This window comes from Podarcis raffonei, chromosome 6 (genome assembly GCF_027172205.1).
Source record: "Podarcis raffonei isolate rPodRaf1 chromosome 6, rPodRaf1.pri, whole genome shotgun sequence".
NCBI classification, from domain to species: domain Eukaryota; kingdom Metazoa; phylum Chordata; class Lepidosauria; order Squamata; family Lacertidae; genus Podarcis; species Podarcis raffonei.
Window position 1 is genome coordinate 45,580,972 of NC_070607.1, and position 27,543 is coordinate 45,608,514.

The 27,543-nt window shown below is 41.9% G+C and overlaps 1 protein-coding gene across 2 annotated transcripts in view; it reads left to right on the forward strand.

The window, feature by feature from the left end:
* BEND5 (BEN domain containing 5) overlaps window positions 1–27,543 on the forward strand; it is a 694,656-nt gene that overhangs the window by 569,901 nt on the left and 97,212 nt on the right. For both annotated transcript variants that reach the window (XM_053392494.1, XM_053392493.1), the window contains exon 9: window positions 7,022–7,133. In XM_053392494.1, the coding sequence (XP_053248469.1) occupies window positions 7,022–7,133 (112 nt within the window). The remainder of the gene's footprint in view (window positions 1–7,021; window positions 7,134–27,543) is intronic.

The window sequence follows — 27,543 nt, forward strand, 5'->3', positions numbered from 1 at the left end:
GCCTAATCAGAGACACTGTTAATGAGGTTCACCCTTAAGCAAACTGTGATTACACATGCAGCTTTTCCGGAGACTGTCTTGATAGCTGCTCTTCACTATTTTTTTTTTTTTTGCATCACCTTGCATGGTGTTAGACCATTCAATGACTTTGAATATTTCTGCTTATCTGCAGTTTGTAAGCCACCTCTCCAAATTATTTTAAGGTGTGGGTTTGCTGACTGGTGAAAGCAAAGTACCTTTTCTAATTAAGATTTCATTCTTCCGCCACCTAATCTGAGGACTAAATCTCTCCTCTACCCACAATATGCCAATCTGAAACATCCTTAAAGATGCCCCCACTTTCTTTAAATACTATTCTTTCCTGGTTTTCTCTCCTCCCCACCACTGATAGCCTAATATATCTTTAATGTTGCTTTCTGTCACTTAATATTGAATATTAAAGATGACTTTAACGAAAACCTTTGGGGCATCTATTTGCAAAATGCACATGCATCTGCCTCTTAATTAAGGTTTGGATAGCCAATCTGGGAGGGCAGACTGCATCACCACTGTGATAGTGGTGCACATATGCAGAAACAGATAGGCAAAACTGTCCTGCTGATCTTCATCAGATTCCCCTGATATCTTTATGCACTTATGGAAGACGTGTTACATTGTTTCTTTTATGGAACTGTGGCAATGTCTAACAGTTTTTCCTAATGTGCATCATCATCATTGTACACAGATTAAGACTGCTATATTGGGTCAATTTCCTTTTCCCTTGGTAGAAAGGAGAAAAACTTGTTCTTCATGTTCTGGTAGATTTTCAAGCATTTAAGAGTACTCTTCATGCTAGCTCAGTATTCTTTTGCTTAAGACATACAGCTTTTTTTTAAAAAAAAAAAATCATATATGCCGATCTGTCTCCTGTGCTGTTCTATTCCATGCTTGACTGGAAATAGGAAAATCAGTAGTAGCATTGTTTTTCAGCAACAAAGTTCAGCAACTCCTCCAACAAAGACAATTGCAACAAAAGCAAGAAAAATAAATTTTATTGAATTATTTTGAAACCATGCTGCTTGGTATTGAAAATGTCAGCATTTCCCCTTCTCCTAAACAGTTCAACCATCTCCGTTTTCTACCCATTGCAAATACTATGTTTGGTGTCACAAAGTCAGCTCTAGCACATGCTTATCTGAATGAGCAATCCGTGTGAAATGAAGCTATATAAATGATTCAGTCTTGCTGCTGCATCTCAAATGCTGTTCCTTCCTTCTTTTGTTTTTAAAGGACTCTATCAATGTTCTCTTCCTATGCCCTGTATTTCTATATTTTTTAAAAATGCTTTTTTTATGTTATGCCCTTGGAAGCTTGAAATTGAAATCTGTTCCTTACTTACCCAGAAATATATTTTGACTTTTCCGTCAGCAGACAGTGATAGTGGTTTGCTGTAATTCAGTAACTCATGAGAGCCCAGTTGTGGAGAGACTGTGCAAATTATTATGAAAATAGCAAATAGAAGTTAGGTGTTGTGCTGGCTTTCCTCCAATGAGATACAAAATAGGCGATACCTTTTATTGATCAGACGTCAGTTGGCAATAGGGTACGCGTTTTCAGGATCACAAATCCACACTGAGCATAACTGAACTATATTCAAGGGATGCCCGAAAATTATGCAGGGCATTCTTAACATTCAAAATAGCCCTTGGGGTATCTGTATTCATAGAAATATTGTTGTGTGAATGTGTGTCTTATGCATCTCTGCTACCACCACCAGTTTCAGTGCTCTGAATATATGTATAAAATAGAATAGGAGAAATTGCTGCTGCTGAGATCTGGGGTGTTTTGGTTGGCATATGCACTGCTCATGCATATACAGATATCAGACTGACTACTGTGAGTGCAAAAAGCACCCCAATGTGATCAGAATCAACTAGGTAGAAGAAAAGGTTTTTTATCAATGCAGAGACCTCTTGCTATGCAATATAGATACTGGCCTGATATTTAAATATATTTATGTGTGTGTAAAAAGAAAAGAAAGCGCAGTAGTGTCCTCCAAATGTTATGTTTGTGCTGTGCAACACTGTGATATGCAGCCCCGATCCTATGTTTGTCTGTTGGGATGTAAGTCCTACTGATTTCAGTGGTAGGGTTGAGGGTGGGACTAGCACAGTAGTGGTGCCTAGCTTGTTAACAGCATTCCAACTATTTTTGGGATTGAGTATGCAAATAGTTGCCTGATTTTTTGTAATCCCAGTATTTATTTTTGTGTATATTAAGTGATTAATTAATGGATTTGAAACCCACTCCCTTTTTTAGGGCATAGCTCTCCAGAGGTAGCTTATTGACATCAGGATAAAACAATTAAGTACAAAATAAGCAACCCCGCCTCACACTAAAACAGCAGCAGCTAAAATGTCCAGCATGCAGCATTTCGGCAAAAAACAGTTTGAAACAGAAATATCTTCATGTTTAAAGGCTAATGCAGATGCCACATGTGCCTTTCAAAGGAGACGGTTTGAAACATATAGAGCCATCAGTGAAAAGTTCTTGTCTATGGGGACTAGCTACCAGTTTGGTGGATCTTACTGCCAGACCAGAGAGCAGGACTGAAGACTCTGGCAGGCTCGTATGGGTGCAGGTAATCCTCCAAAAATCTGGCAAACAATTTAGGGACTTCTCTCAATCAACTGTGCAAGGTTCCCAATTGCACGGAGTTCCAACACACATAAAGTGGTACCTCGGGTTACAAACACTTCAGGTTACAGACTCCGCTAACCCGGAAGTAGTACCTCGGGTTAAGAACTTTACCTCAGGATGAGAACAGAAATTGTGCAGCAGTGGTGCAGTGGCAGCAGGAGGCCCCATTAGCTAAAGTGATACCTCAGGTTAAGAATGGTTTCAGGTTAAGAACGGGCCTCCGGAATGAATTAAGTTCATAACCAGAGATACCACTGTACAGCTATATGTATGTGAATGCCCCTTTGCAGACATCCAGCTGCATAGGCAGGCATGGTTCTCTTCCCACCTCCAGAATGAGAAATGCGGGTCTATATTAGAAAATAAGACTAGTGTCTCTTAACTAGTGATTTACGTAGCCAGTGGCGGAATGTTTGATAACTATTAAAACCAGGCTACTTTTTAAAATAGCTGTATGTGTGATGAAGACTACTTAAGCCTACCCACCCCCCAAAAATCTCAGCCATTGGTGCATTTTCTTTTTCATTTCATTTCTTGCCCACTTAGCTATTTATAGTGGAGGCTTGTGTTAGTTAGGCAAAGCACCATTTATACATTGTGTATATTTAAATGAAGCCACACATGCAGCTATGCACAGACTGGTGCTTTCTCCCTCTGGCCTTACTGAGATTTGTGTGAAAGAGAAGAAAATAAACATTGAATCAAGGTATTTCTTGCTGATCTTAGAGGAATGCAGTGCATGCTGTGGAATGCCCCAGTTCTTCCTTGATGTTCGTGCCAGGAAGTAGCACTCCCACAAGTTAGGAGGGGGGAATGGGTGGGCACATGGGAAGGAGACATGTATCACTGCACATTTATTTTTATTTAACAAGAGAAAATGGAGGAGTGCTTTGTTAACTATCACTCGCTGTTTAAAATTGTGTCACTCATTCCACAAACGTCGACTCCACCATGTGGCCTTCAGCAGCTAATGCTGATCTGCCCACTCTGTCTGTGCTAAGAAACTCATTATTAAATATTCTTTTGTGAGTTCTCTTAGAGCTATAAGTCCACATAAGCAAAACGGTGCAGAAAGCTGGCTGGGTGGAAATGCAGCCAAATGCCATGCCTCATTACCAAATTGCCCTGTGGGTTTGGAATGAATAAAAGCAAAATGAGAAATCTAATCAGGATGCCCTGCTCCTACAAAGCCACTAACTGCTGTGGTGCAAACTGCTGTTCATGCCATATCTGCTAACCCAGAATCCTGCATTGGCATGTGGAGCCGAGCTAACGAACTTGTATCACTTGCCATTTAAAAAGCCCTTAGCAATGCACTAGGTTTTGCTAATGATGTTGGCTCCTTTGGGGCTTTAGATGGCCTTGAGGATGCCACATAATGTTGGCACCATCTGGCCCACTTCTGCAAGTGGAGCTCAAGCACTTTTGCACCGAATGCATAAGACGCAAGCATTGGCTTAGCAACAGAAGTGGCTGTCACTGGAGTCAGGTCCCAATAGTGTCAGGCCACCAGAAAAGTCCTTCCTCAAGCACAGTGATCCAGTCCTATATATAACTTGCATTGACATGAATGCTACAATTTCATGGCCAAAGTATAAAATAAAAAGACACCGCATGGGAGGGAAATGACATTTGAATTTCACCTAAGAGAAAAAATAGCATGTCAAGCCCTGGTCTGGAGTGCCATCAGGGGGGTCCCATTCACAACTCTCCTAATTTATGCTTCCAAAATTTTCATGAAAACTTTTTTATTATTTTTAATGCAAACCAATGAGGAAAAGTAGCAAACCGAATTTAAGATTGGGGAAACTGGGAATTAAATTGGACACGTTTTTCCCATCTCTAAGTGCAGCTGATTTTGAAATTTGACAACCTCAGATAAGTTAAGTAGTGCTTAAATAATTCTTTTAATATAGGAAGCAAAGTGTTGATGTACAGTTTTAAGACTTTGGTTTTGTGGTTGTTGCATGCACGAGACTTTTCCTGCTACATGCTACAGACTCAGAAGAGTTCCAGCCAGCATTCATGCCTTAAAGTAAAGTGGCAACACAGTCCAATTATGCCCGCTCTCAACTCTAATGGGGAGGGGCAGAGAGAAAGAGAGATAGTACTTTTATGCTCCCCTTCCCTTTTTCATTTTCAAATCCTGACCCTTCCCACTAGTGCCATTTGTGGATTTGCACTGGCAGGCTTTGTGTGGGGTATTATCTGTACATTCACCCAGTACTGATTCAGTGAACCAGCATTTCCTCACAAAGCAGACGGGAAGTGTGTGCAGTTCTTTTTGTAATAAATCATGGGCATGAAAAAGGATTTCTTTAACTCCTTTAGCTCATTCTTCTCCATTTCTCTCACCTTCTGGGAATAGGCCTGTAAGAGACTCTGCAGGCATATAGTGGGTGCAGGAAATAAAAGACAGGGGAAATCAAAGGAAGAAAAGTCAGAGGTCCCAGCGATTTTCTATAGATTGAACACTCTTGAAAGCAAGGAAGGACTGTAAGAAAAATAAGCAAACCAAAAATAACACACATCTTCAGGCATGTTATTAAATCTTCCTTGACAATAGCAGGCAGCCAAGAGCTCTTTCAAGGGATAAATTATATGCCCAGGGTGAATCAGAGCTGCTTCTCACAAGATTTTTTCCCTAAGTACAAATCATACATGCATCACATCAGGGTGCATGCTTGTTTCAAACACAACCTCCAAAATACTTGAAAGTGGGGGTCCAGTCTTTTCTTGGCCACTTGCAAGTATTTGAAGGGAATCCCCCCTCCCCATCTGAAGCAACTGTATATCTGAGTGAGGAAGGGAGGTTAGATTTTTCAATTGAAAAAGGACAGCCTTTCAGCTTGCTCAGGCCAAGATACCTGGGGAGAAGGGAACTGAAGAAACTGTTGGGTTCCCTACAGTGTGTTTTGCCGTGGGCTGATTCTCTCTCATCTTAATGCTGTCCCATTAGTACATTTCCCTTCCAAAAGACCAAGAAATGGTCTGATTTAAAGGCAAGGTTTTTGGCACATGGGCCACAGTTAAAATCTAGAATATGGACAGAGCCATTCTGGTGGCATTCCAGTGCAGAATGCATTCCCCACTTCCTGTGCTTTGACGTGGCATCTTGCAGTTCTGGAGAGCCAAGCTGGAGTGTTGCCCTGACTGTCTACCACATGCCACAGCTGGGTTTCATGGCCTCCCAGCTCCTTTCAGGGTTACCAGATGGATATCTGTGCTGCTTATGACATTTATACTACAGATTGCCCCCCCCCATGTTTTAAAATGCTAATATGCAATCTTACATATGCCTCCTCAAAAGTAAGTCCCATTCAGTTCAATGGAGCTCCCTCCCTTATAACACTGCAGCCCTAAGACAACTGAATAGGAAATAAACTATTGTGCAAAACACATTCAGTTCAGGATGTACAGCTTAATTAGTTTGTGGATTACAAACTGTTTAATTTCTATTTCAGCTTCCCTCTCCTTTACTTTCTCCCCATTTTTAGCTGGAGAATGTGTGGCTTAGTATTTATGAATGTTCTTTCTCTCTCCTTATTCCTTCTCAGACATTGGGGATTTTCATCAGACAGCTTTACAAGAACAAATCTCAGCTGTTTCCATAGATATGTTTAAATAATAGATTGTAATAGCCATTCACCTAGTATCAAGTGAAAGCTCTTTGCTTCTCTAGAAGCTCTAGAGTATAGTAGCAAAATGGCTTTTTTATTGTTTCATTTTACATATAGCAAAAGTTGTGACTTTGTGTGGTTCCTCCTTATTTTCAGGAATTTCTATATTGTACCCTTTGATATAAAACCCAAATCCATAATTAGGGCAGTACTTTTATGAAAGGATACAAAACAGTGGGCAAGCTTTCGTGCCCCCAGATCTCTGCATCGGGGTGTTAAAACCACAAGGTGGGGAAGAGAGAGAGGCTGCTGGTGTTAATCAAACTATCTTGGTCTTCCTTTGCTGAAAGTCTTGATGCAGTGTCTGGGAGGAGGTAGAAGACAATCAGATGAGACCCTTTTGGGCATATTAGGTTTCAAGCTGCGCACCAGCCTTATGGGAAGGAGAAGCACAAAACGTGCACCTATTACAACCAAAGTTGATTGTTAGAAGCCTTTAGTGTGACTCCCCCTATCCATCCCAAGAACACAGAAATACATGGAGTGAGATGAGTGACGGACTTTCAGCCTGCAATTGGTGTCAGTTTGGCAAGGCAGGAGTTCACCTGGAGTGGTGGGCGGCTGAAAGAAAAGTAGGTAGTGTGAGAAACCAAACTTCCATCACCACACACTCAAACTGGCCTCTTGAGTCCTGACGACTTGTCCTGTCTTTGTTTTTACAGGTGCTCCCTAATGGGCTTTGATTTAAACAGGCACTGGGCAGATCCCTCGCCTTGGGCTCATCCCACTCTCCACGGTGTCAAGCAGCTCATTGTTCAGATGTACAACAATCCGGTGAGTGAGCAACCTCACACTGAAATAGTAGCTAAGCATCTATCTAAAACTGTTCTTTTATCTTCCACATGCACCATCACTCAGTGTCTTGATGATTCAAGAGCACATTGAGACATTGTGGCAATAATCTAGCACGGGCAATAATTCAGTAGGGTTTTACTCAAACATGCTACTACAGCGCCCTGTCTTCTACTTCCTTGGTTCTTCTGCATATAACCTTTAGCTACATGACCAGTTCCACGTTGCACAGGTCTGATCAAGTCTCTTTTGCAATTCATCTGCTGTCTGGGAGAATATCTATTGCAGCCTTTCCCAACTTGGTGTCCTCCAGATGTTTGGGGCTACACATCTCATCAGGGTGACTCTTTTAGTCCAAAATAACTGTAGGGTACCAGGTTTGTGAAGGCTGATCTGTTGGAAAACACCTCCTGTGATTAGCATTGTAAAACTTCTGAAATGTCTCTTTCTATGGGACTACCAATGGTAATAAAGCCAAAGAACCTACCTATTTCATCAAGAGTTTGAAGCAACCTTTGTGATCACTCTATGCTGAATACATGGTCTGAATTGAACATGCTTGTTTTTGTAATGTTCTAGCTGCAAAAAAGGAGAGTGTTGCTCTAATAGACATAGCCCCAAATGCAAATTTTGAAATGGTGTTGCTGTTTAATGCAGTGCGGAGGCAGGTGTTGCTATGTGAAACTCAGAGCAGAATGGAAATAACATTTGCAAATGTTACATAAACAGAAAATCAGTCAGATGCTTGGCCGGAGAAGCAGGGGTGTTTTGAAGGTGAAATTGCTGCTAATCAGGGGAGATGGATTAAGGAGCAAAGAAGAGTGGAAGACAGACAATTATTGAATATGTGACATCAAAGTGTGGAAGGATTATTGAGTATGTGACCTAAGAAAAACCTCTCAGCACAGATGGAGGTGGATTTGAAAATATAAAATAAATAACAGGCATTTTCTGAGAAGTGTAATGGGATTTTATAGATGGCTCTTGTTGAGTAAAATTCCTGATGCTCCATCTCACACTGACAGCTTCCCTTTCAGGGAATAGTAGTGTATTAAAGCAAATATTTCTACTATTCCTTTTTGTGGGGTGGGGGATAGGTTGTATCAGATCGCGCATGTATCCCTTCCTTCAAGGACTGAAAGCAGCTAGTGGATCACTATTACAGTTCATTGACTAATTCCTCATTCTGCTCCAACATGGGATGGATTAACATGACAACATATTTTGGATTGAAATGGCCACAACTTGAAACTATGAAAAATAGTGAAAAAATGAGTCCACTGTTGGTTCCGAATCCCCACCTTGGTATACAAAAAATAGTCTTAGCTGGACGGTAGCTTTACATATTTATTCTAAGAAACATTGCAAGGTGGCTCTGCCATTTGCAGTAGGATGCTTTATCTGATTAAAAAAGAGAGAGGAAAGGTCTTATTTTCAGGAGACACGTTACATTCTATTGGGAAAAAACTAATCCACTAACTTGCATTCAAGTGGCCTGCAGTTTGCAGCCAATCCATATCTCACAACCTGAGCCCATTTCAAATGATAGCATTGCTTAAATTACCTCCCACTTTTGCACCACTTCTGTGATTCCTGTTCATCACCAAATAACTCATATGCAAGAATAACACTCTGGTCTCATGAATGCACAGACCCTGCTGGTGCCTGACATAAATTTCCCTTTTGTCAGGGCAGCAAATTGTGTCCATTTTCAGGCTCTGCTTCCACTCTTGAAATGATGCTATTAGCATAGTCATCAATGTGAAACTGTGCAGTGGACGAATAAAATATAATAATAGACTTGGCAGGGGTTTTGTGTCTAAATTGCACACTTGAGCTCTCTATACTATGAGTCTACAAGTGGTATCATCTCATCTAACATTTGGATGGTTGGAAGCAATTGTTTTCTGCTCAGTATACCTCCTTCCCCTCCCCCATTTCCACTCCAAATAATTCCATATCTCTCAATAGTAAAGATCTTGTGGCCATTTTGAATATGAATAAATGAAGCAGACTAGGTTTGCATTTTGCCCTAGATAACCATTAAATAGATGGTGTCTCCTTTTTCTCTGAGGGCCTTAACCACACATGACACTGATGATGTGACTGGCAATTATGTTTTAAAATTAAATACCAGATGTGGGAGAGAGCCATTGTTACCAAGTCTGCAGTGTATGTAGTTGTGTATCTGCAAGGCAATCAAACATTTGGATGGTAATGGAGGTGGAAGTTGCAGGTGCCTTCCCCTGCCCATGACTGGCAACCCTTTACATTTCCACATGTTCTTGACAGCCATAATGCCAGATTCCCTGCAAACCAAGTAGTACTGGGGGCTGTAACCTAGTGGTAGCATTTCCCCACCCTCCACAGGGACCAGTGCTCCTGAGTGCTGCAGGGCAGCTTGGAGTGCTCTGCCAGCCTCTGTTAGGTGTGTTTGTGGTTGCTGCTGGTCCTCCACATATGAGATGGGGGTATTATTGGGGCTTCTAACCATCCCAAACTGACTCTGTGGCTGCTTCTCCCTGTAGGTCAATGCTTCTACTGCTCCTTATTTTCCAGGGTGCAGCTTCTACTGTGTTCACATTCGTTTTGACTCAGACAGCTGAGCCCCTAGCTGAGTTGGGATGGGGGGCCTATGATGGTGAGCTAGGTTTGAGGCCACTGTGTGGCCCAGAACCAGCTGGCTGAGCCAGAGATCTGCTTACGATTGTGCCCTAAGTTAGTTGTGTTGAAATCAGTGGGTCAAGTTGTGTCTTGAGTAGTTTACCCCATTACTTTTAATGGCATCTAAGTCTGGATCCAACCCATAGTGCACCTCCTTTTCTTTCCTTTCCTTTCCTTTCCTTTCAAGATAAACAAGTGTGACAACAATAAGCAAGGGTTCAACAATTGTTCATGCAAATCATGTTTCTCATTTGACTGTCTGCTAATCACACAATGTATGCATACAAAATAGGTTCATGAAAAAGTAACTATCAAAGCACATATAAATTTATACTTAAAAAGGTAAAGGACCCCAGTCAAAGGCGACTATGGGGTTGTGGCGTTCATCTCACTTTTCAGGCTGAGAGAGCTGGTGTTTGCCCACAGACAGCTTTCCAAGTCGTGTGGCCAGCATGACTAAACCACTTCTGGCGCAATGGGACATAGTAATGAGTTCCAGAACGCATGGAAATCACCGTTTACCTTCCCACCGCAGTGGAACTTATTTATCTACTCACACTGGTATGCTTTCAAACTGCTAGGTTGACAGAAGCTAGGACAGAGCAACAGGAGCTCACCCTGTCATGCAGATTTGAACCGCTAAGGTTCTAATCAGTAAGCCCAAGAGGCTCAGTGGTTTAGACCACAGCACCACCCACATCCCTTACCTTTTACCTATACTTAAAGAACACCCCCCCGATATGGAAGTCTTCCAGGTTCCTCTGGGTTGGAATTAAACAATGAAAAAAGGCATCCTAATTTCTTGAAATGTGTCATGCTTAATGTCTTCCCTAGCTAGACTGCATTGGTACATAAGCTTGTCAACCAGTGCTAGCTGCCAGACCCTTTAGGATAAATCCTCATCACCTTTCCAATATCATGCTATTTCCACGTGGGCAGCTATAACAAAGTAAGTGGTTAATTCCTTGTGGGGTAAGGATTTATTTTGACCATAGAGCAAATAAAACAGAGCAAAATCTGAATCCATATTCTTGGTGCAGTGCACTCTGTACAACCATGAAACTAGTTTGCCAAAATTCTCTCACACTAGATATATAATAACAACCCTCATTCCTGGCATTTTAAATGTGGCTAACATAAAAAAGAGTAATAGACAAGTGGATGAAAGCATGACAACAGAAGGTTGTAGCTGTAGAGGGGCTGTATATGAAAGGGGAATGGCTACAAGGCAGTTAATATATATAACTTTTTTTTCAATACACCTTGTCTCTAGATGTGCCCTGTTCTCACAGTATGTTCCCCTGCATGCAAACAGCCCTTATGAGCCATCCTTTGAACACATTCATAGGGAGAAATGTAACTTTGAAGTGGACTGTGCATCTACCTACATAGCTATGTTATATATTGTTATGATGTTGCTATTGTGTTCTTTGGGGGGGGGGTAGGCTGTAGGCCAAGACCCTTCTTTGCAAGTACAGTGGTACCTCAGGTTACAGACGCTTCAGGTTACAGATGCTTCAGGTTACAGACTCCGCTAACCCAGAAATAATACCTCAGGTTAAGACCTTTGCTTCAGGATGAGAACAGAAATCGTGCTCCGGCGGCGCAGCAGCAGCAGGAGGCCCCATTAGCTAAACTGGTGCTTCAGGTTAAGAACAGTTTCAGGTTAAGGATAGACCTCCAGTTCTTAACCCGAGATACCACTGTAGTGATTTTTTGTTCTAGAAATATGAGATAACTTTCTTTTTAGACTAATGGTTCAATAGTAGAACAGGAATTCAACAACTTGGAACTGCCAATGAAAGACTTATATTTCATTTACATATATGGTGGATATATCACTCTGCTAAAAAGTATTGAGGTAGAATTATGGAATATGATCCTGTATTGTTTTTATTGACAACTAAATCCAGACATATGGCAACCCTACTTAAACCAAGTCAGCGGCAGTCTCAGACATGGGCGGTCTTATCCAATTCTGTTAAGTTCCTTTCTAGGTACCACAAAACTAAACACAAACAAGCCAACCCACCACAGGGTAACAGAGTGGCACCAATCTGTTGTACACCATTTCATTTCTGGCATATACAGGAGCCCCACTGCACATAATAGGAATCACTGAAACCTGGTGGGATAAGTCCCACGATTGGAATGTAATAATGGAGGGATACAATCTATTTCAGAGAAACAGACCAGACAAGAAAGGAGGAGGAGTGGCGTTATATGTCAGGGATGTGTATACCTGTGAAGAGATCCAAGATTTAGAACCTCAAAGCCAAAGTGAGAGCATTTGGGTCAAAATTAAGGGAGAGAAGAATAACAGTGACCTCATTGTGGGAGTTTACTATAGGTCCCCAAGCCAAACGGAGGACATAGATGATGCCTTCCTGGAACAGATGGCCAAGCATGCAAAAGGAAGGGAGATAGTAGTAATGGGGGACTTCAATTACCCGGATATTTGTTGGATGTCAAACTCAGCCAAGAGCATAAGGTCAAACAGATTCCTCACTGGCCTTGCAGACAACTTCATTGTCCAGAAAGTGGGAGAAGCAACAAGAGGAACAGCCATTTTAGATCTGGTCCTAACCAATGTTGATGACCTGGTTAGTGGGGTAGAAGTGGAAGGATCATTAGGCGCGAGTGATCATGCTCTTCTGAAGTTTACTATACAGCGGAAAGGAGCAGCCAAGCATACTAGGACTCAATTTCTTGACTTTAAGAAAGCCAACTTCATAAAACTTAGGGAAGTGCTGGGTGAGATCCCATGGACAGTAATACTAAAAGGAAAGGGAGTTCATGATGGCTGGGAGTTTGTTAAGAGGGAGATAGTAAAAGCACAACTTCAGGCAATACCAATGAGACGGAAACATGGAAGGTGCCTAAAGAAGCCAGGGTGGCTATCTAAAGAACTTTTAACTGAGTTAAGATTAAAAAAGGATGTGTACAAAAAATGGAAAAGGGGGGAAACCACCAAAGAGGAATTAAAACAAATAGCCAGCACGTGTAGACACAAAGTCAGAAAAGCTAAAGTACAGAATGAACTCAGGCTTGCTAGAGAGGTTAAAAGCAACAAAAAAGGCTTTTATGGGTATGTTCGTAGCAAAAGGAAGAACAAAGAAACAGTGGGGTCACTCAGAGGAGAAGATGGTGAAATGCAAACAGGGGACACAGAAAGGGCTGAACTCCTCAATGCCTTCTTTGCCTCAGTCTTCTCCGATAAAGAAAACAATGCCCGACCTGAAGAATTTGGAGCAAAGGATTCAGCAGAGGAAACACAGCCCAGAATAACTAAGGAGATAGTACAAGAATACTTGGCTAGTCTAGATGTATTCAAGTCTCCAGGGCCAGATGAACTGCATCCAAGAGTATTAAAAGAACTGGCAGATGTGATTTCAGAACCACTGGCAGTCATCTTTGAGAATTCCTGGAGAACAGACGAAGTCCCGGCAGACTGGAGGAGGGCAAATGTTGTCCCTATTTTCAAAAAGGGGAAAAGAGAGGACCCAAATAATTACCGCCCAGTCAGTCTGACATCAATACCAGGGAAGATTCTGGAGCAGATCATTAAGCAAACAGTCTGTGAGCACCTAGAAAGGAATGCTGTGATCACCAATAGTCAGCATGGATTTCTGAAAAATAAGTCATGTCAGACTAACCTGATCTCGTTTTTTGACAGAATTACAAGCCTGGTAGATGAAGGGAACGCAGTGGATGTAGCCTACCTTGATTTCAGCAAGGCATTTGACAAGGTGCCCCATGATATTCTTGTAAAGAAGCTGGTAAAATGCGGTCTTGACTATGCTACCACTCAGTGGATTTGTAACTGGCTGACTGACCTAACCCAAAGGGTGCTCATCAATGGTTCCTCTTCATCCTGGAGAAGAGTGACTAGTGGGGTGCCACAGGGTTCTGTCTTGGGCCCGGTCTTATTCAACATCTTTATCAACGACTTGGATGATGGACTCAAGGGCATCCTGATCAAATTTGCAGATGACACCAAACTGGGAGGGGTGGCTAACACCCCAGAGGACAGGATCACACTTCAAAACGACCTTGACAGATTAGAGAACTGGGTCAAAATAAACAAGATGAATTTTAACAGGGAGAAATGTAAAGTATTGCACTTGGGCAAAAAAAATGAGAGGCACAAATACAAGATGGGTGACACCTGGCTTGAGAGCACTACATGTGAAAAGGATCTAGGAGTCTTGGTTGACCACAAACTTGACATGAGCCAACAGTGTGACGCGGCAGCTAAAAAAGCCAATGCAATTCTGGGCTGCATCAATAGGAGTATAGCATCTAGATCAAGGGAAGTAATAGTGCCACTGTATTCTGCTCTGGTCAGACCTCACCTGGAGTACTGTGTCCAGTTCTGGGCACCACAGTTCAAGAAGGACACTGACAAACTGGAACGTGTCCAGAGGAGGGCAACCAAAATGGTCAAAGGCCTGGAAACGATGCCTTATGAGGAACAGCTAAGGGAGCTGGGCATGTTTAGCCTGGAGAAGAGGAGGTTAAGGGGTGATATGATAGCCATGTTCAAATATATAAAAGGATGTCACATAGAGGAGGGAGAAAGGTTGTTTTCTGCTGCTCCAGAGAAGCGGACACGGAGCAATGGATCCAAACTACAAGAAAGAAGATTCCACCTAAACATTAGGAAGAACTTCCTGACAGTAAGAGCTGTTCGACAGTGGAATTTGCTGCCAAGGAGTGTGGTGGAGTCTCCTTCTTTGGAGGTCTTTAAGCAGAGGCTTGACAACCATATGTCAGGAGTGCTCTGATGGTGTTTCCTGCCTGGCAGGGGGTTGGACTCGATGGCCCTTGTGGTCATTTCCAACTCTATGATTCTATGATTCTATGATTTTTAGTATCACTTATAGCTTGGTAGGAGTGCCATGTCCTTTCCTGATCCTGATCTTGAACAGAAGCCCACAGGGCATCGGGGAACAAGACAGGCTGAAATTGCAGTAACACAGAGAGCTCTGTTAGAGTGAGTGAGTGTGACCGAACTGATGCCTTTTATCCCTACGGGGTCAGATCTTAACCTGCTTTGGACAAATTAATTTCTGATACACTGTCTCCAGTGTATCCAAAAAACACACCTTTGTGGCAAAAAGCAATCTAATAGAAGCTTAGTGTAACAATTAGAAATTGTTTTCCGTTCCCCCTCCAAATTCTTGTACTTCCCTTGCCGAGAGAAAAATACTAGAATTAATATATTTCTGGGGCAAGGTCTGAATGCAAAGAATCATAAAATGTATTATTATATCAGCCACAGTGTATCAGGAATTGTATTATAGCATAAGAAGTATGGTGAGTAAGGAAATAGATACTATAACATAAAAACATTGTTAGGGTATAAACTGGAGCTGCGCACCAGATTCATCCAAGCTCCAAGTCATATCAGGCATATTCAGAGGGGCTCAGGAGTTGGACAAGTCAGGTACAGACATCCATGGTTTGCTACAGGTCGGGTTGGACGGCCCAGAGCTATCCATGGCTGTCAACAGGTGGGGCATCAGACAGAAAGGAGAGGCAGGCATTGGGCAGGAAGCCCCAGCACAAGGGGTTAAAGCTACCCTGACTACCAGCTGCGTCTTCCCTGGAGAAGGTAGGAACTGCCTGACTCTAACTCTCCTCCCTCTCTAGAACAGCACCATGCAGAATGTCAACAGAGGCATCAGTCCTGTCAGGTACAGGGTGGCTTCCCATTCAGCAAAATTGACCTTCCTCTCTACTCTTGGTTGGGAGCCAGGGGAAAGGAGATGCAACATCTATTTCCCCCTTCCCTTCCCAGGCTAAATATTTAATTAGGAGTTTTTGTAATTTAAATAATCATATTAAACATTAGTCATACCTCCAGACTAATTCAGAACGGCATCCATGGTGGGGCAGGTTGTCCACAGGTTGCGTCAACCTGTTAGGGCCCCCCAGATCAGGGCCACAAGGCAGATAACAGCTTGCACAATTCAAAAAGTTCATCTGGATCTCTGGCCACTTTCTCATATAGTAGGGGTGCCATATTTCAAACAGTGAAAAGTTGTTAAGCTTATTTGGCAAAATCATCAAAAAAGTAGTTCCCAGGACATTTCTGCCCGTACACTGCTTCTGACTGCAGTGTTCTGGATATGTCCGGGCAGTGCTTTTTTTCCCCTAAAATTTTTTTTTAGGGGTACTCTCATTTTGACTCAAGAAAATCAACATTTTATAGTTCAAATCGGGAAAAATAAATACAGTAAATGGACAAAAGTACAAAGATTCACAAAATGTTTAGGGGTATGCGTACCCCCAGAAAAAAGCACTGTGTCTGGGAAATTCTGGGTGTATGGCTCATCCACTAGATCAGAAACAACCCTTCCATAAGTGGAAAACATATTCTGCCAATGGAGCCAAGCTACATTGCTCACATAGCTGGACTGTATAGGTGGCAAGGGGTCCTTTACTCTCCTCTCCCCCTCCCCCCACTGATTCTTTCCTACAAATCTCAAACTCTGCAGTTTTAAGGTTTTCCTGCTACCTGGATTCTGAACCAAAAAGTAGGGGGAGAAATAAATCACCCTTTGCACCTGCCAGCCCCCCTTCAGGAATGTCACCTCACCTCTGTGTTCCCTCTTGACTCAGCAAATGTGGGGCTGGGACCATATTACCAAGATAATGCCTGGCTTGGCTTTTAGACAGTGAAGAATTCGATCTTCTACGTCTTGAAATCACTTCTATACACCAATCCCAGATGGTCACCATGCTTTCTAACAAATGGGTTCTCTGCTATTGCAGTGGTTTTAAATCATAAAGCAGAAATGGTCTTTTTATGTTGTTTACATCCCTTTGATAAGAACTCTATTGATCTGGCTGCAGTTGAGCTGGAGTTCAGCATTTACCAAATATTGTTAAGGGCACCAAGCTTTCATTGCAAGTGGTAGGCATATTCTATCAAGAGTTGGCAGGAAAACTAAAGTAAAAAACCAAGCCAGATCACCTCCTCTTGGAATGCCCCCCCCCCAATTCTAATTATCAAATTCAGGAAGAACAGGTAACAACTGATATAACAACAGGGTTACCACTTGACGACAGTTTGTTTTTTAAAGTCAAATATCATGAGACCTTTTAAAGAAATAGTTTTAATTTTTAGGATGTAATTGAGAGTGGCTATCCTTACATCCTGGACAGTGAGAAGCCCCTCTTAATATTGGTGCTTTGTGTGTTCATTTCACCCTGTTACTTTGAACAGATTAAGTAGAATGTGGTGTTATATTGTGTGCAACTGCTGGATATCCCTTCCATCACTCCTCTCTCGTGGCAGCCCCCAAATGTTTCCAAGAGATCAATCCACCTCATGTTGTTTGTGGAGAGTTATAAGCAGAGAATATGTACATAATGTACCAGTTAGAATGAATACATTTACAGTACAATCCCATGCAGGTTTGCTCAGAAGAAAGTCATATCATGGTCAAGGGGGCTTACTCCCTCCTAGTAAGTGTGTTTAGCTTTGCAGTATTAGACTGCACAGTGGGACTGACCTTTTAGTAAACACACACAGGTTGCATGGTTGGGCTGCAGCAGAGGGTCTTGCTTCTAAATAAACTTGCATGGAATTGCACTGCATGTTAATCAAAAAGGTATCCACAGGATGGGCAGTCAGAAGCTGTAGCAAGTCAGATGCATCTGTACTAGGCCCTATATTTCCAAAGCTCCAGTCCCCAAAACCTCCTAACAAGATGCCCAGATGTTACTGACAACTGAAGGAAGAAAAGATGAGGCCAAACCTTAGTCCTTATTTCCCTGTAGCAATCCTAAAACTCTTTCTGCCAGAATTTTAAAAGTATCTTGCTGGGGCACAAGGACATATGCATCTTTATTTTCCATGCTATCTCATTACACTTCCATATACAACATGATACAAAAGCACGTCCATGTCCTTAATGGAAATGTTTGTTTTTCTGACAGTAGCTGAACAGACCAATATGAGAATGTTGATCACCCCCCCAGATATTCTGTTGGAGAGAAGGAGCCAACTGCATATTCAGCTCCAGGGACCATGGTGTGCCAAGTAGTCTTTTGGGTATCCAGACCAATTGCCAACTTCCTCATCTCTCTGCTCTTGAAGGAAAGTTAGGATTATGTGCAAAAGATAGATAAGAGTGCTGAGAAAGAAATGGCATTTATTCTATACAAAGCTGGATCTACAGCTTCCCTAGTGAGATATAATCCTCTCAATGCTGGGGTTATTTTAATCAACCTTAAAAGGCCCCCTATAAATCTGGCTACCATTCAAATTGATTCACCAACAGAAGCAGCAAAAGTTGAGAAAATTAAATCCAGGAGATTCTTGATACCCTGCCGGAAAAGGATGTGATTCACCATTTGCCGTTTAATAATCAGCTAAGACTCAATGTGGGGTGTACATGGGGTGGAATGCTGCTCCTCTTATTCCGCGGGCAGCGGGTGGTTAAGGCAAGCAAGACTGGGTGGAGAGGCCCCAATCCATCTGTCCCCTTCCAGTGCAAAGGAGAGGGGTTGAATTGTAGCCATAGCCGCCAAGCATTTTCTTATATTTGACTTTAAGGATGTGGGCGCGCAGCTATTTTTGATGGATGTCAGTGTGGTGTTTTCACATATCAAATCATCATCACAGTGCACAAACAAAATGCCCATATGCCGTCTTGGAGTGTTTGGAGAATGGAATCTTTGTGAAACTGCACACAAAATGGGTTACTCCACACCTTTTAGCGCAGATCGGAATTTAGCAATCCATCAGATTTCACACTTCCCTGCATGTTGCAAAACAGTTCTCGACAGTTTAAACATATAAAATAATGCATTTGCATATGTATTTTGAGAGGATTTTTTTAAAAAAGAAAAATCTCAGATTGATGCAGGAAAGGAACTGTTATGGGTAAAACCAGGGGCAGAGATGCCATAGACTAGAAATGGATTTGTCCACCCCCTGCTCAACTACGGAGCAAACAGGGATAATCTGCAGTCCCTTTGGCTAACTTCCCACTTCTGATCCAATAAGGAAAACTGGCAGGGTAAAAGTACCTGCTTTTTCCCAAAGTCTTGGCTATGTTCTGCAGCAGATAACTAGGAGTGAAGGAAGCCACTAGATAAACATGTCATAAGAGTCATGGTTTAAGAGAATTGAAAAATTCAGTGGATATATTCCCCTAAGGAATATTCTGGGGCCATAAATAACTTCAACTCTTACAACATAGCTGTATGCCAGATCTTGACTTCAACCATAGAATCTGAATGAACAGATGTCTAATTAGTGTAATATTTACCACAGTTGACTTTACTGAATTTATTATGATTCTGTGATTATTAGGCTGACTTTAATAATTGATTCTTGACATGAAGTACTAAGCTGCTTAACTTGTGATAAATAAAATTCTCCCTGTATTCTCAGTTGTAAATGTTGACAACTGTCCTCTTTCTGATCACTCAGTGAAGCACTCTCTTTTGAACTGAATCTTGGAGCCCAGAGTTGTTGTTTTTCCCTTAGTCCTGAAAGTGTGCTTAATATTACATGGCTGGAGTTAGGAGTGTATATATTCTTACATACCCCCCAGTGCATTTTAGTAATTTGTAGACCAGGCTAGATGGACACAGCAGTAGATGTTACTCTTAAGATTTGGAGGGCCATTTTGGCTTTTGCCTTGGGCGTTTTGAATCCGAGTAACTAAGCTGGAAACCTCATAAGAACAGGCTTACAAGATTTCCTCTGCTTCCTGTCTGCAGCTGAGCCTGGATTATTGCTAAACCTAGCTACTCGTGCTGCGAACCTACTTCTTCTGGAAATATATATATTTTTTAACTCTTCCATTTCTGTTTTTCCACTCTTCTGAACACCTTATTCCTGAAATGTTCTGCAATATAGCAGCCAGCAGATTCCATAATGTTACTTGCACCAGGGATAGTCTGGGCATGTGGGGACTGAGCAAACTACTCTTGGGTGGTTTCCTCCTTCAGCACTGGGCTCTGGTAGTTTACCTCGTGGTGTGGCTAGGTTGCAGTAGTGCTTTGAACAGCACTGGGCAACAGGGGCTAGTTTCCATTTATATTTCTTATAGTGTCCAGAAAAATACCATGCCAGGTGCATTTGTGGAAAATTAAAATGCTGGCTAGACTCAGCCCACTGGGGCTGATTAGAGATGCCTGCCTCTTGCAAGAACTTAAACATCTTGGGTTGGAAAAAATTTTGGTCAAATTTGAGCCCCGGGGCAGGTGTCAGTCATGGCCCTGCTATAATACTGGAGCTCCAGCAGCTGACCAAGGATAACAAATGCTGAGGCTAGCCCTTCTTGCACTGGATATCCTTCCAAATCACATATTCTTTCTCCTCCTGTGATGAGGCTGCATTTTAATATTTTAATGTTTCAATATTTTAATGTTGTATTTTAATCTTGTTTTTAAGTTGTATTCATTCAACTTGTTTTTATTATTGCTTGTTAGCCGCCCTGGCTGGGGAGGGCAGGGTATAAATAAATATTATTATTATTATTATTATTATTATTATTATTATTATTATTATTATTTCACTTAAAAGTCTATGTGGCACCCAGTGAAGGCAAAAACTCTTCACAATGGAACGGTTGGAATAGGCAGCAACCTCTCTTGAGGGCAGAGGACGATTGTACCATGAGTGAGATCTTAAGGCTTTGGACCCTATTTCATTGCTGTTTGATTTGTTCGTAATGTTATGGGCCGGCCACCCCAACTGAGGCACGGCGGCATCTGCAGTGTCTTTGAAATACGATTGAAATATGATTTATTTGCACAGATTTACACTGGAAGCTTTCAGCAGAGATAGATTTCACAGCATTCACATCTCAGGAGAAGCTCGTGCTTTATAGCAGCCCACCACTGGATTCCTAGACATCTCTGTGACTCTCTCCCTGCCTTGCCTTCATCCTGCCTGCCATGATAGTTCTGCCCTCAGCCTGGAGTTCTGGCTCCACCCTTCTCATTCCCAAGAATCCTTGCTCCAAGCAGCTTCTCCCCATCAGTCTGCTCACCCCCCTTATCCAGACCTGCAAAAGGGCCACATTTTTCCTGTGTAACATTATGCTTCTTCTAACCTCCCCCTCCCAACTCTGATGTTTCTTCTGCTAACTAGCACACAGCTGGGGGAGAACAGCATCTGCATGGTCAGTTGCTCTTTAATGGCCTGGAATTGAATAATTGGAAGGGACCATGAGTAGGGCTGCCAAAGGTGGAATTGATGTTTGGGGTGGGGATTTCTGAAAGGCGGTGCTTTGTCCTGGATTTTAGGCAAGTCAATCAATTGGGGTTTTTTTGCAGTTTTTGTTAAAAAAGGGGGGGAGCTCAACAATTTTGGTGGTTTTGTTAAAAAAAAAAACCCTCAACAATTTTGGTCTCTTCCACTTTCGGGGTGTCCTGGTTTTTTCTTTTGGAAATATGGCAACCCTAACCATGAGGGTTATCTGATGGTTCTCCTTGTGTTCTTAATGGCAACTCTATCAGTGATCTCTTGAGCAGGATCACTGCTTCAGGCTGTCTTTTAAATCTAGTGTCTGGCAACTTCCCATCAATACTCCAAATATTATCTAAATTCTATCATTTCTTAATTTCTAATATCCACTGACTCTAGCAGTTACGAGTGCCCTGGTAACCCCGAACTCTGTTACCCCAGATCTGTTACAATAATATTGGTCTAGCATGCTTATATCTGTATATCAAATACCACATTCAGAAGCAGCCTTGATATTATATATTCATGTGCTGCCCTTCTGCTGTGCCTGATTTGTTCCATTTCTGGATTTGGGCCCTATGCTTTGCATAGGTAGGTTACTAGCTTCTCAGGTATCCATCAGTACCATATTTGGCCAGTGATGCTTGAGAATACGGCTTTTTGATGAGCTTTGTTTTGTTTCCGTGGCTACTAACCATGATGGCGTGATCTACCTCCCCTGTCAGAGGCAATATGCTTCTGAATACCTGTTGCTGGAAACGGCAGGAAGGGAAAGTGCTGCTGTGCTCAGGTGCTGCTTGGAGGCTTCCTGCAGACATCTGGTCGACCACTGTGAAAACAGGATGGTGGACTAGATGGGTCATTTCTCCACAAAATAAATCATTATGACTCAAATTGGCTTTTTAAAAGAAAAGCCAGGTTAGGGAGGACTGTAGATATTGAATGGAATTAGAGGGGAGGGGCTGTTGTGGTTGTGAGCTAAAAAATTCCGGTTATGAATTACTTCCATACTTACTGAGATGCAGTTGCTTTCCTGTGGGACGTAACTCAGACAAAGAGCAACTAGGCAAGTTTATTTAGTTGTAGCACATGTATCCTAAGATTTTTTGTGTGTTATATTGCAAGGATTTTCAATGTGATATAGACTTTTGCTAAAGGGTATGGGAAACTATCAGGGAGGTGCAAGCTTCCTTCCCTATCAGTCTCTCGAATGTGTTTCATGACTAAGCCAGACATACAGCCTACTTTCTCAGTGTAAAATTGTGTTGTTGATAACAATGTACACAATATATCCTAAGTCATTCTAGAGACATCATTGTTGTTTTCACACACACACATACACACACTGTCGTACCTTGGTTCTCGAATGGAATCCGTTCCAGAAGTCCATTCGACTTCCGAAAACATTTGAAAACCAAGGCGCAGCTTCCGATTGGCTGCAGGAGCTTTCTGCACTCAATTGGAAGCTGCATAAGTTGCATCGGACATTCGGCTTCCAAAAAAAGTTTGAAAACTGGAACACTTCCGGGTTTGTGGCGTTCGGGAGCCAAAATGGACAAGTAGCAAGGCGTTCGAGAACCAAGGTACAACTGTATATAAATGCGTTGTCACCAGCCCTGGAACCTTCGGATGAAGGCTGGAAAACACTTTTCAAAACTAAATAAATATATTAAAATCATATTCATGGACCTGGTTTTATTCATTTATTTAGAACTGTTGTAATCTAACCTTCACCCAAAGATCTCAGGGCAGCAAATACATACAGTATTAAAATAAAATAGTAATACATTAAAAATAACACTACACTGACAATATAATTCATCACGAAAAGTAGTAAATAGCAGTAGCAAAAATATGCACTTAGCTTGATCTTCTGAGAGTGAGGTTTACCCTCTTTTTCCTGGGATCTTTGCTGGGTTTTATCTCACCTACTAATAGATACACCATAACATTTAAAATAGTGTAAGTGTTTTCCCCCCTAACATCACATGTAAGAGCATTTGTATTACTTTGCAGCACTCTGCAGTACCAAACCCCAAAGCTGCGTTAAGTTGGCTTCACATCTTCCCCCACCTTTTATGACTGCATTATATTCTGCCTTCTTTTCTAATTAGACGTCAATAGGATGCTAACAGCCTTGCCCATTCATGATTAGCATGTTCCATAAGATCTTCAGATTCCGCAGCTACAAATGGACTGGGATTTGGGGCAGCTAGATGGACTGGAGTTTGGGAAAGGAATGTTATTGTGTTCCTGTCTACTACCATGTGGATCTGAGGACTTTTATCTGTGGTTTAGCTCTCAAAGAAACTGACCTTGCAGGAAGTGCAAAACATCATTAAGAAGCTACCTAGGTTTGTTTGTTTTTATTGTTAAGAGATCTGTGTGGTTGTTTGAGAAAGCAGAGAGAGTAAGAAACAGTGGAGGTTGGTCTCTTAGGGTATGTGGGGCACTGACCCACCAAGCTCAGCCTGCCTTGGCCAGTCCCCACTTTCCTGCCTTCCCCCCTTAAATCTAGCCCAGGGGTGGCACTGCCTATCATCTTCCTCCTCCCTCAGTGTTGCCCTTACAGAACTTGGCAGAGAAGAGGATAGAAAGAAAACCAGAGTTAGTTGGCTCTGACTTTCCTTGTTTCTTGCTCCACCAGCCATTTGCTCTGCTCCATCTACTCTTGGCCTTCTGCCCCACCGGTTCCGATGGGCTTCAGCCTCTATTAGTGACAATATGGGGTGGGCTGAGGGGGCTGGGGAAGACCAGAAACAGCTGCAGACCCATACCTTGCAAGGGTCCCGGGAAAACTGGGAGGGACATACCTTTTTATCATGAGAGAATGACAGTCATTTTGGTTGACATGATCTCTAATGATTTTGTGGCATGATCCCCCCAGGAATCTGGGGGGAGATTCCATGACGTGTAATCACGGCAACCATGATAAATAAAAGGGAAGATGGCATCCCAGTTTTTGCTTCAAAGTGTTAGAGGGTATGCAGACCTCACCCTGTTGAGGCATCTTTGATGTTCTTAGATGTCCATTTTGTTTGCAGCAAGAAAAAAAAACCCTGCAGGTGTTATTTTATCTACAGACACAAAATCCTTGTAGATGTATTTCATGTCATGTATTTCATGCTGTTTCCTGTCATAATCATGTCTATACCTATGTAATCCACCACACCTCACTGCCTGCCTCTTGGAGTAACCATCTGTGCCTATAGCATATAATAACATCATAAACCAGTGAAGTGATCAACTAGAAGCAGTCAGTGGCAAATTAGCAACTGAGTAACCTGAGAACACCTGAGTAGTATCCAAAAGCAGAATAACTCTTGAAGTTTTGTGCTTTTCAGGGCTATGGGAGGATGTTGTGGTTTGCTCTTTGTTCTGTATGATAAATGGCATATTCTGTGTAATGCCGATGATGGATGTTGCATTGAAAGGTCAGGAGGAATTCCCAGCACAGAGCCTGACCTTTGTTTAACTCACTTCTACACTATGGATTTGGAATAATTTCACCAAGTTGTGAGAACCTCTCCTTTCCTTGTGTTTCTAAATTATTTCTTTCACTTTAAACTTTTTTTAAACATAGGAAAGAAAAAAAACGGCTGGAAATTTACCCTGGGCCATTTTCTTGGTTGAACAAAGAAGAGATTATTTTTATTGGTGATTACAAACTGATCACATTCTTATGGACAGGCTGGTTTCTTTGTCCTTTTAGGCCCTTTTTGAGTTGATTTAGTATTTCTGCCTCCATTTTCTCAATGAGATTTCTGGGCCATGAAAATTATAGGAGCAGGGTTGGGCATTTTGAGATGCAGAGGGGAGAGGAGGAAGTAGAAGAGCTTCATTCTTCTCTTTCAGACCCCTTTTAGCAGCACCCAAAAGAGAGCATAAGCATCTTATTCTCATGTGTGAAGCCTTCACCACATTGGAAACTCACACTTTTATTGTGAGGGGAAAATGTGAAAGTTAAGCATGGACAGCATACAATCTAAAACATGTGCTTTCCTCTCCCCAACTCTGAACATCCAAAACTATGATAGGACTATGGCTTCCACCACTGCTAATACTGTGTACTTTATTGTACTGCATGGGTTCACAATGGGAACTGTTACTGAAACATATAATTGAGAGAGCCTGGGATCCAGTAGTTAGAATGCTAAACTTGGACAAGGAAGCTTTGGGTTTAGTTTCATATTCAGCCAGAATCCAACTATGGCCTTTGGCAAAGCATTGTCTCTCAGTCCCAGTTCGCCATCCACACAACTGCAGAATATAGAAAAATAAATGTTGCCCAAAACAGAAATGGAATGAATCTTGTTTTATTTGCCTTTTTAAAAATTTGAAAAGAGACATGGTCTCATCTCATTAACTGACAATTGTTTCCTCCCCACCCTCAGTCTCTTTCCTAGAACTTGTCTGTCAAAATAGATTTCTATCCGCAGACCGTTTAAGCCACATTACTGATATGAGACGTTTGGTCTCATTCCCTCTAATTGATGTCAGCCTCCCAAAACACAACCCTGTAAATCTGGTTGCAAAAAGGCCAAACTGCAAATAAGTGAGGGGGGGGATTAAATCAATGGATCTGTGCCTTCCAGATATATCCACTTCCTGGAAAGAATTAACTTTGACCAGCTAGTAAGTATGAACATTTATTACTCAAAATGTTATCCCTTCTGATCTGACAGAGCTGTTTTGGATAATTTGTTAAAGATGACAAAAAGGCTCATATTGCTCTAGTTCATTTTTGACCTTTCTTACTATTAGAAAATTAATTTAAGGAGTGAAACAAATGTATTAGTGTTGTCATAAAAAGATGAATACCTTACCTTCAAGCTGTTTCTTCATATTTATCCATCACACCTTGTAACATGATTGCTTTTTGAAACATAACATCTTGCAAAGATATTTTCTACCGTCACACCAACTTTTATTAAATATTGCTCATGCATTTCTGTTTTTTAAAAGTTATGGATGGAATAAATTACTAAAGCCATTGAAACTGCAAATACATTTCTCTTGTCCACCGTTTTGGCAAAGTTCTACCAGCTGTGGACATAGTTAGGAGATTAGCTAGTTAAAAAAAAAAGAAACCCAAGCAAATCCTCAGGGTTTTTTAATCCTTCTGTTATGTAGCTAAAAAAACCCCCACCTCTCATAAGTATATGTAGTTTGCTGGCAATTTATTTGCCTGGTTTTGTACCTTGTTCCTTCAGGTTTTCTTAGGTGATATATGTCAAGAGATAGAACACAGCAATATTCTGCTACTATGGCAGATGTGTCTGTTTTAAAAATAATATTTGAAACATTCGCTGAAAAATGCCCAGCCCTGATATTGTCAAGTGCCTCCAACTCCTATACCGGGATAGCCAACATGGTGCACTTCAGATGTTGCTAGACCACAGCTTTGTCCCATGCTATTTATGTCCCCTGTCTCAAATGCATGTTGTCTGCCTTAACTTGTAGGTCCCGGTGAAACCTTTTAAACAGAGCTGCCACCGAATGTATCCTTCGGTGAAAAATTGGTGTTTCGTGCTTGGGAAAACACAAATGAGGAAGGGAAGTTAAGAAAAATTGAGGTTATGATGAAATCAACAAAACATCTTGAACTCACTACTGCCAAATTTCATTTAGAATTCAAGAACTGGTGCTTTCTGTTTAGACAGAATATCAAAAGAATTTCAAGACCAGTAAATGCTGACACCTGCAATCCTAAACACACTTATTACCGAATAAGTCCGTTCATAAACAGTGGGTGATACTAGGCACAGAAGAAAGCCATTGAAATCAGTGGACCCAAGTTAGGTTACTGATTTCAGTGAGTCTCCTCTGAGTATGACTGAGTTGGCTACCATCCAATGGAACTTGCTTCCAAGTAGGTATAGGCTTGCATACTTATGTGGGAGAGGGGTTTGCACCCTGCCACTCTAAAGGCACAAAAGACCTGGGACCCACTTTGATGGCCCTCTATTCCAATCCCAGCATATATTTGAAAGAATGTTAATAAAACCCCAAAACCTGAAAACTCTGAGACTGTAGAATCCTCTCTAACAGACCAAAAAAGGGGGTAGGGGGTTGAAGGCAGACAAATTGCCTTGTCCTGTGCCTTATCAGGCATGCACCAGCAGAACACAAGGCATTTCTCTGTTCTCTGTGTCTTTAAAAAAACAGCATACAGTTTCACTACCATTGGAGTCAATGGGATGCAAATGAACTGTATTTGTCCCATTCCAGGGGTATGTTAGGGAGGACTCTCAAATGTAGACACACCATTCACACCCCTCAGAATGCCTCCTTTTTGTTCTCTCCAAGTTAGAGGAACACCTGCTGAGGACCTTTCTGCAGCTTCACGTAGGGAGCAAAGGAGGTCAGATCTCTCTGGGTGCGGGCCTGTCGCTCCACCAGTGGCAGAGAGATCCAGTGACTCCAGGGGCACCCTCTCCTACAACCCGAAAAATGTTTGGTCTATAGCATCTTCCAAAGTGAAATTTGTGTTTGGGGGACTGGAAAGAA